Raw genomic sequence first — 9,863 nt, 5'->3', positions numbered from 1 at the left:
ATATTGTAGAAATGTGGGGGCTATGAGTGCTACGTGAACCAGTATATATATATATATATATATATATATATATATATATATATATATATATATATATATATATATATATATATATATATATATCGTTATCATTTTGATCAGAGTTTCTGAAAACATGAAATAAGTTCGTACTCAAAGAATGAAGGCTTAGTTAACAAACTTGACTTTGCATTCACATATGGGCCATAGATGAAGAAATATAGTTAAGCACTTAGTTATTTTTAGGATTTCTTGATTTGTTGCATAAAAACCTTGTTGTGGTATTTGCGGATAAGGTATAAGTCACTTGAAAACATTTGCATACTCCTTCCCATTCTTTTAATTATAAATCGTTTTGAACTTATAAAGAAGTTTATAAAGTGGTACTTCATTGATATATGAGAAAGATAAATTTAAAGAATTAAAACATCAAACTATAATAAATTCTTAAAGATAAAATTAAAAAAAAATTAATTAATTGATATTGTAACACAATTTATAAGTTGGTACATATTCTTTTCTCGAAGCGACTTATAACAAAATCATAAGTTAGTGCATGGTGCTAATAAGACAATTTATTGATGATTAGTTTTTTGTTTTTTTACCTTCTCAATGGAAGTTAAAATTTTACCAAAATAAACTAATTTTGGAATTATTTGACTTTTCAAAGTTTTTTTTTTTTTTTTGATAAGCTATGGGATATATTAAAAAAGAGTACAATATGTACTCAGCCTTTTACAACAGATACAATTTTAAACAAAATCCAAAGGACTTCTAAACCAAGAGTAAAAATCTCTACTCTTTTTAGAGTTATATCCTACAGCATGCCAATACCATGTACTCACAACTATTTTGTCCACAATATCTTCCACACCGAATCCACCGCTATTAAAAACTATGTTATTACGTGTAGTCCATATTGTCCAACAAACTCCCAACCAAAATAACAAAGCCCTTTTGTTGTTTGCTTTTCCTTTCAATGCTGTCACAAAACTCAAATAATGCTGCAAAACAGAACTTTCGGCGAACACCTAGCCAATTCATGACCCTCTCCCATACCAAACTTGCAAAATGACAGCTGACTAACAGATGGTCTAAGTTTTCAGCAGAATTAATGCAAAAGACGCACGTACCTCCGAAAACACAATGATTGATTCCTCTATGCATCAACTGTTCGTGTGTTGGCAACCTATTCCTAAGACATCTCCAGCCAAAGACTTGGATTTTCGAAGGCACCCGCGTTTGCCACAGAAGATTATAGGCCAGCTTCATATCTTCATTTGGAAGCACACCTGTCCGCGACTTCTCGAAGGCCTTATACCCTTCACACACCGCATACTTCTCTTCCTTATTATTAAACCATCTGAACACGTCTTCCCTATCTTCGCTTGTCAGCCCCACTTGATCCAGGATGTTATACAAATCAATCAGCTCCTGTTGTGTTTGGATACATAAACCATCTGCTTCAATTTGGATGCTCCACTGCCACCGATCACCTGTGAAGTTCCCCATCTCGGCTACCGTTGCATTCTGATGTGTGTATGCCATGAATAGATTTTCAAAGTTATAGTTGGTTCTATGTAATGGAAATTCTATAAACGAGGAGAATCAGACTCTTATCTGTCACATAATTTTGCATAGTAATTGTTCGGGGCCGAATACAAGTCCAATAAGATGAAATTCATTCATCTCACCCGCTCAATTGGATCCGAACTATAAATATAGTTATAAGAGAGTTTCAGTCTTTCAGGTACACAATCTCAGGTACACAATCTCAAATCTCCAATTTTAATATATTCTTCTTGGATCTTGAACTAACTTGAGCATCAAAGTGCTAACCTTGCAGGTCCATCTGTCGCCGTAAGGGAGATTGGAACCACCATTCAAGACCGCTATTATCAAACATCCTTCATTTCTGGTTTTTTCATTTCCATTCCTGGTTCTTAAACGGAACGGTGATGCCGTCTATGGAAAACAACTTCTGATTTCTACGATTTCCACAAAATTTGCGATTGGTTCGCAAACACCGTAGAACGAGCTCAGAAGTTTTGAATCCAGATTCTAGCAGTTTCAGATCTAGTTTGCGATTCACCAATTCATAACCTTATGAGGTTACCGTTTCAGGAAAGCGTTTGGTTTTCAACTCCAAGGATCGTCGCCAATTACGTTCACTTCTCGGTTTCATCGCCCACTACTCTTTCAAATCTCGTAACCGAGTAGCACAAAAAGGCTAACACCAATATCCATGATAGACGGTACCATGAATATGCTTCCTAACCGCAATCCTCTTCGTTAAGAGAAAAACTATGAAACATTTCAATGATGGAACTGCATTTAATACTCATGTTCCCCATCACGCTTTGGCAAAACCAAATCAATGCATTTTTACTGACACATGGACAACCATTCTTAAAGGCCGACCATCACTGCTAAAAGACTCCCCCGATATTTAGAATACTTGTCGGGTCTTGGGGGCAACAGTTCTGGGTCAGCCAAAGGCCCAATTGTTAGGTGAGAATATGGAGTAGGAAAATAATCTAAAGGAGGGGTGAATAGACAAAACAAAGTTTATTCCTGACTGATTTAATGATGATACACAAAGGTGATCAATTGATTCTATTCTATACTTCACGGTGTGTGTTTATACAACGATTTAATTTCAATAAATTCTAAACTCAATAGTTTCTCAGAATTTAATCACAACTAAAGCTCGATTAGGCACCAATTCTATTAAAATCTAACCTTGTGTAATAAATCGCTACCAATTGAATAAATAATAAATTACGCTAAGAATTGAAAAACAAAAGTATGCAATAGCCTACGGAAATTAAATACAAGAGTAAGAGAGAGAAGCCATTGAGATTTATAGTACTTTAGCGTCCGTCCTCACTTTGACTATTGCACTCTTCAATAGTTTTCCATTGGAACCTGCTTTTCTCCTTTTTATTTTGATAGATATTGCAAGAGTTCATACAATCACTTATCCATAATAATGCTAAGAAAAATAAATCTCCTATCTAGATCTTGACTTTTATACATCGTAATGCCAAACTCTTTTGCGCAATCTTTACTCGATTCATAATTCTTGAATCTTCGAGTATCACCAATTTGCTTTAAGCCTTTATATGTATCAATCACCCATTGATCCTACTGATTCCTTTAGTGATGAACCATATGAAGATTTGAGAATAACTCCCCCTTGTTCGTAGCCTTCCACATAGTCACTACCAAGGTAATGTAGAGAGAGGAACCTCCTTATTTTCATTGGAATTTGTTAGCACCAATGACAATAACCTCAATCTTGCAAGCTACATGAAAATCTCAATCAAATATTCAAAAACTGATTAGTTTCAAGACGACGTCTCCCTCAATCAATTAAAAATCTCTCATTATCAATATGTGAAATAAAACTAGAGGTTGAAGATGAAAATATTTCGTTGCAAAGGTTTTAAACTTTTAAAAAGTGAGAGGGTGTTGGTTTCACAGAAAATCACAATGTTGATTATGAAATTCACTTAAGCATTGTATATAAAATAATGATGACAAAATGATTTTATATGTACTTCATATTAAGCACAAAAATGGATGAAAAAAGTTAGTTAGATTTGAATCAAGAATATTTCATGATTTGAGTCAAATGAGCAAGTGAAGTGGAATAAAAAAGAAAAGGAGTTTTTACCCATTTATTATTTGATTCGAATCAAGTGTAAAGTCTGATTCAAATAAAATTTCAATCCCGATTCAAATCAATTCAAATAGAGCCAAAAGAAAAATGTAGAAAAAATGTCTAATTCGAATGAGGTGTAAAGTTTGATTCGAATAAAATCATGTAGAGGCGACCCAGAAATGCTTGATTCGAATCAGGTGTAAATTCTGATTCGAATGAAAGTGTTTGAAAATCTTTCACTACCACAAAAAGCGCTTCTAACGTCGGACACGAAATACATTTCACCTCGACAAAAGAATCAAGGTAATGAAGGGCGTCATGAAAAGTAATGACTTAACACCTCGGTTTTTAAAACATTGAGGTAAAGGTTTATTATGGCATGGGTTCGAACCATAGTTTCTGCACTTTTATTATTTACAAAAACTAGCGTGTTTTTTTTATTATCTCAGTTTATCATAAAATCCCAATGGTCATTAGTTTTTAAAATAAAACTCGTTACAATGTTTACAAAGAATTTACATTAGGTCTTCATCCACTATTGGGCCTCTTATTCCACTATTGGGCCTTTGTCCTTTAGATCTTCGGGTGGCCCAAAACACCTTTCATCAACAATTTCATCTTCTAAACACTTGAAAAAATTACAACCCTGTGATTTATGTAATTTTTACAACTCCAAAACTTGTTTTCATAGTTCAAACTATTCATGTTAGTCATAGTACGAAGAGCATATTTCTCTTGACAAAAACACTTCTTTGTCTTATATTTTCTAAGTACAAACAAATCCAACTATCCTAAAACTTTGATTGTCTAACATTGAAGTATTGCTCGAAATCTTTGACACTTAAGAAAATTTGGGTATGTTAATCTTCCTTATACAAAGTTGGAGAAGACGAATAAAATGATTGAGAAATTTTGAAGAAGACGAAGTCAGAACCCTAAAAAATGCAAGACACTCTTCTTTTACAAAACACTAAGTAATTACACATTTATAAAACGTTTGCTGACTCACTCTTTTTGACTTCTTGTTAACTGATTTATCGCATTGTGATCCCTAACATAAAATAATGTTTATATTAATGAATCAAAGTAAAACATTAAATTGATTTAAGGATTCGCGACTAATTAAGTTTTTCTTCTTATTTTTATAATATTTTATAAAAAGATTTTGAGAAACATGATTTTTTTTCTTGGATTGTTGAGAAACATGAAACTAATAATAATTAAATAAAAAAACCATGAAATTCATTCGCGGCGTTCTTTTCCCTCTCTCAGCCGCATTTTCGTCTTCCTTCCCAAATCACAAGCTCCTCACCGCCCCGCCGTTCTGCTCCAGTTCAATTATCGCAGCCACCTCCTCTGTACTTTGTTCATTTTCATCATTCAAGGTAGTTTCCGTTCATTTCTTTTTCTCTATTTTTACTGAATTTCGATTTCTCAAACTTTTTTCCATTGTTAGAAAAGTTTCATGCTCCATAACTTGTTATCATTTTTATAAGATTCATTACTTTTTATCTTTAAGAAAATTAGGAAAGAATAAATTTAAACAAGAGTTTCCTGAATGTTCAATTATTAGTGTTTGCATCATTATAGCTTGTGAAGTTATGTTATTTTAGTATTCTAGGGTTTGAACTTCACTTACACATTGATACAGTTAATAATTTGAGAAAATGAATAAATTAATGTCAGTTTTGGACTCGGACACGGACACCTGACACACATTTTTCAGAGGTGTTGGTGCTACTGAGCTTTCGAGTCACTTTTTTTCCTTACTGCTAGTTTCTCTAGGGTAAGGATCTTGAGAATGTCTCTCATAGTTACTTGAGAAGTTAAAGAGATTATCATTCCTAAATCTTAACATGCAAACGTATTGATATTCGCTAAATTTACATCATATCAAGTGATGAGATTGTTATGAATTATGATCATCAATAGATTTGATGAACTCTGTTTTGGCATAGTAATCAAGCTGAGATTCAAACTGTGAATTAGAAGATCTATTTTTGAGATAAACTTATTATGAATAGTATAGGATAGATGATGAATAGTATAGAATAGTTGATACTACATTGTATAGGAACCTCAAAATAGTTTAAGAATTAAGTTATAAATCAAATGGCAAAAGAAAAGTGGTTGGCTATGGCTGTACTGAGTTCGCAAGAATGACCGGCTTCAAGTTTCCATGGAATGAAATGTCAAAATAAAAAATTTGTTGTTTTTCCTTTGATAACGAAACAGTGTACCGTGGATTTTCTAGGATTTATTTTTAATTTGTTTGTATTTGATACTCTCCAGGGGTAGCAAAAGATTGAGGGCAAAGAAAAAACAGTTAACGGCAGATCTCCTTGTTCTTCTAATGGGATGGAGATCATTCTCTTACAATACTCTTTTTTCATCTCTTAATAGGGTTGCAAAACCATATTGGCAATGGCAACCTCTCTCACAAAGGTTAAGATTATTCTTACAATACCCTTTTTGTTTTGTTCAAATGTTGGTTTTAGATTATTTTCCATAACAGTGAAATGCTTCATTTTTTATGCTCTTTCAGGTCAACACTATATTATATTTCAGGTCCAATTGTACCGCGAAATTGTTGTAGTAGTGATTCTCTGCTGAATTTTCAAGGTTAACTTTTAGTTGGAATTTTTTTTAACTTGACTTGAACTGATTGTAATTATTAAAACCAGTCATTTGTTATATACATAACTGAATTTGTGAGAGAAAAAGTTCCTGATCTAATACAATACAAACCCCGTTATATGTATTTTTTTTTCTAATGAACTCAAATGCATCCGCATATTGATATATGTTATTTAGTGCGAATTCCTCTGAGCTAATGAGTTTGACTTGCAGCATTGAGATCATATGCTCGTGGTGCACGAAAGTCCTATGATCTTTTTGGCAGTAGAAGTCCGGGGGATGACGACTTCAAGAAAACCTGGGCAAAGGAGATGGATGAAGACAACACTCTCTGGACAGGAAGCGAGGATGAAAGCGATGAAGACAAGGACTCAAATAGCCGTCTTCATAAAGATATTAGAAAAGCAAGACAGGAAGCTAAGAAACATGCGGACCTGGTTGATGCAGATGACAGTGACGAGTTAAAAAGTGTTTGGTCTGGTAGTGACGAGGAAAAGACACTGTGGACCGGAGATGAAATGGACAGTGACGATGATGTTCCTACAGAAGCTTACCCAAATGAAAGAAGTGATAAGCACTTAGATAAGATTTTCGAGTTTGATGAAATGCCGAAATACAGAACCATCTCTGAGCTTTTGAAAGCCGAACAAGAACCGGAAGAGTTGTCGCCGGGAAAGCAAGCTAGGAAGATCGCGGTTGAGAATGCTTTGAAGAAATTAAAGAAAGGTCCAGATGGGAGGTATACTAATACATGGGAAGTTATGAGTGATTTAGATATTCTAATTGGCGCATTTGAAAACGTTGTTTCGGGACCCGAGTACGAAGAGCTTAGACAAGGAGGGCCTAAACAGCTAAATATTCAGTTTTTTAAGGACATACAAGCGAGAATGAGAGATCCGAATTACAAATTCTCGCCTGAGTTAAAATTGAAACCGAAGAGTAAACTTGTTACTAGAAAGAAATGGCAAAAGACAGAGTCTAGAAAGAGGAAAGCACAGAGGAGGTAAAGTTTTTTTTTAGACTTGTTGTCTCAAAATGGAATCAGAAGTTGGGGCTTGTAAAGTTGGGACTAGTTGTAATAAGATCGAGCACATGTATTTGATTATCCTCATTAAGCTATTTAAAAAATAATTGACTTTGGAAATTTAATTATACCATGTTTAAAGGATTGAGTTCAAAACTTTGTTAATCAAGGAATATGTTCTTGTTTATAGACAATATTAAAAAGAATAATGCAAAACCCTCATCAAGGAACTATATGAAATTAATCCTTAACTTTGTACATTAGAAAACTTGATCAAAATATTACATGCATGTGGGAAAAAAACGTGACTCAACAATACCTAGCAAGTAAGTAAAGTATTCTTTAGATAGACACTTTGTTGCTAAGGAAAACCATATTGAGATTGTTCTAAACATAAATCAACCTTTACACGAAAAGGAAGAACTAAATTAGAAGAAAATACAACCCAAAAAATGTGTATATATAAGCAACATAATCCCATATTTCATTTCATTCATTCACCACCAAGTTCATAGAAACATTAAGCTACCTTTGCTATAAAAAAAGAAAAACACAAGTGAAAATGTCTTTCGATCAAAAAACTCGTGAAGCCGATCGTATCTACGATGATTTTGAACCACCTTCTGATTGGGATCATGATGATACAAGTGACACAGTGATTCTTATGATTCCAGGTTAGTTTTTTTTCTTCTTCCTCATGCTTTTTTTTCATATAATATAGTTTATACTTTATTATATGATACCAATGATACATTGATTACATGCAGGATTTAAGAAAGAACAATTAAGGGTTCAAGTAACTTCAACAAGAGTGTTAAGGGTGAGTGGCGAAAGAAATATGAACGAGAAAAAATGGCGTCGATTTCGCAAAGAATTCTCTATACCATCTCATTCTGACACAAGTAAAATTGCTGCTAAATTTGAAGCTGGAATCTTATATGTTAAGCTTCCAAAACTCATCAACCATCAAAACATTGCTTCAACACCAACGCAACAAGAACCTCAAAAGCCTCAACAACAAACAATTCCTCGGAAACCAAACACTCCAAACACTGACCATGATTCTGATCAGAAAAAACAGCATGAACCAAAGAAAGATATTGAAGAAGTGACTCGAAAGAACGAGAAGGGTAAAGGAGAGGAGGAATCAAGAGATGATGAGAATAAGAAACTTGAGAAAAGGTCAGGGACTATGGAGATGGTTTCAAGACAAAGACAGGAATATGTGAATGCATTGTGTGGTTTGGTGGATGAAGTTAAGAAGCAAAAGAAATTGGTGAATGTGTTGCTACTTGTGTTTTTGGTCTTGATGTTTGGTATCTATGTTAAGAATGTGATTAACTCGTTTTTTTCAGGAGGACACAAACACCAAGAGTTGTAATTGCTTAATTACAATTCAGTTGTGTTGTTATATGCTTTCAATAAATATGTACAAGAATTATAGAGTTATTTGTGTAATAAGTTCTTAAATTTATCAAGAGAATAAAGAATGTTGGAGGTTTATAAGTATGTGTCGTTACATTTTGTCTAAGAAAGAGCATGACACGAAGAGGGAAAAAGTTCGAGGATATCCTCACTATTAAATTCACCGTCAATCACCACTAGACCAACTAACGATTGGTGGACGTTTGTGATTTATATAATCTAAAGTAAGTGGTTGATAAAAAAAATAGAGTGTTGATATGGTAATTATGCTTACCTGGGTCGAGGTAGGAATAAAGTTGTTCCATTAACATATTGAGTTATGGGGATTTCTCTTTCCATCCTCAGTGGTTATCTTTATAAAACTCAAAAATGTTTTTGGAATAATATGAAAGTTAACTTTCGGACGTGCAATACACATAAAAACACACTAGAACACTTCGTAAATGAGTCACTTATAATGTGCCAAAAATAGAATGAAGTTAATCTCCGTATTAATGAAAGGGTGAATCTATAGGTTAAGTTCCGAACTAATCCTAAAACACATTTTGAATTTATGATAATGTGTTTATGTCCACACTATCCGTAGATAATACAGAAGTTAAGTTTCACATTAACCCTTAGAACAACAAATTTTCTTCATAGACAATATTTTTGTTATAAATTTGACATATTTTAATAAAACTTATATAATTCAATCAAACCATTAATTTGATCACAAAATACAATCAAAATATCATCTATAATTCAATCAAGTCATATACTTATGTAATTCAATCAAAATACCATGTATTAAGTAAAAATGAAATACATACATTAATCACAAAATACAAATGATCAAAATGCAAATGATTAAAATAGAACAAAATAGTCAACTACTAGTTATATTTGACCCCATAGTTCCTCCCTTGCCTGCACTGCAAGTAGGTTGTACCTCAGCTATCATGACCTCTATAATTTCCCTCCCATAAGGGCCTTTCTGAAACTCTCATCTCTCTATAATTTTCCTCCCTAGTCCGATCCTCCTCTAATATTTCCTGATGAACTGGTCTAAGTAGCTCTTCCTCTACATCTGATGTCATCTAAGGTTGTGAC

General features: G+C 33.4%; 2 protein-coding genes across 2 annotated transcripts; both read left to right on the top strand.

Moving 5' to 3' along the window:
• The first annotated feature begins 4,913 nt into the window (after positions 1 to 4,913).
• On the top strand, positions 4,914 to 7,483 carry LOC131615976 (uncharacterized). The gene is made up of 4 exons (XM_058887178.1): positions 4,914 to 5,070; positions 5,978 to 6,130; positions 6,231 to 6,307; positions 6,536 to 7,483. The coding sequence occupies exons 2-4, from the start codon at positions 6,039 to 6,041 to the stop codon at positions 7,327 to 7,329; spliced, it is 963 nt and encodes a 320-aa protein (XP_058743161.1). The 5' UTR covers positions 4,914 to 5,070; positions 5,978 to 6,038; the 3' UTR covers positions 7,330 to 7,483.
• A 287-nt stretch (positions 7,484 to 7,770) lies between these two features.
• Positions 7,771 to 9,003, top strand: LOC131615977 (inactive protein RESTRICTED TEV MOVEMENT 2-like). Its single transcript, XM_058887179.1, has 2 exons — positions 7,771 to 8,020; positions 8,114 to 9,003. Exons 1-2 carry the CDS (start codon positions 7,909 to 7,911, stop codon positions 8,725 to 8,727), a joined length of 726 nt encoding a protein of 241 aa, XP_058743162.1. The 5' UTR covers positions 7,771 to 7,908; the 3' UTR covers positions 8,728 to 9,003.
• The last annotated feature ends 860 nt before the right edge of the window (positions 9,004 to 9,863 follow it).

The sequence above is a fragment of the Vicia villosa genome, linkage group LG7 (assembly GCF_029867415.1).
Source record: "Vicia villosa cultivar HV-30 ecotype Madison, WI linkage group LG7, Vvil1.0, whole genome shotgun sequence".
In the NCBI taxonomy this organism is placed as follows: domain Eukaryota; kingdom Viridiplantae; phylum Streptophyta; class Magnoliopsida; order Fabales; family Fabaceae; genus Vicia; species Vicia villosa.
This window is presented reverse-complemented; position numbering and strand designations above follow the sequence as displayed.

Bases quoted from the DNA above. Each gene is read 5' to 3' on its own strand.
- LOC131615977 (XM_058887179.1), top strand. From the start codon at position 7,909: ATGTCTTTCGATCAAAAAACTCGTGAAGCCGATCGTATCTACGATGAT. The intron at 8,021-8,113 runs GTTAGTTTTTTT...GATTACATGCAG, and splicing joins AGTGATTCTTATGATTCCAG to GATTTAAGAAAGAACAATTA.
- LOC131615976 (XM_058887178.1), top strand. From the start codon at position 6,039: ATGGGATGGAGATCATTCTCTTACAATACTCTTTTTTCATCTCTTAAT. The intron at 6,131-6,230 runs GTTAAGATTATT...ATGCTCTTTCAG, and splicing joins TGGCAACCTCTCTCACAAAG to GTCAACACTATATTATATTT. The intron at 6,308-6,535 runs GTTAACTTTTAG...TTTGACTTGCAG, and splicing joins TTCTCTGCTGAATTTTCAAG to CATTGAGATCATATGCTCGT.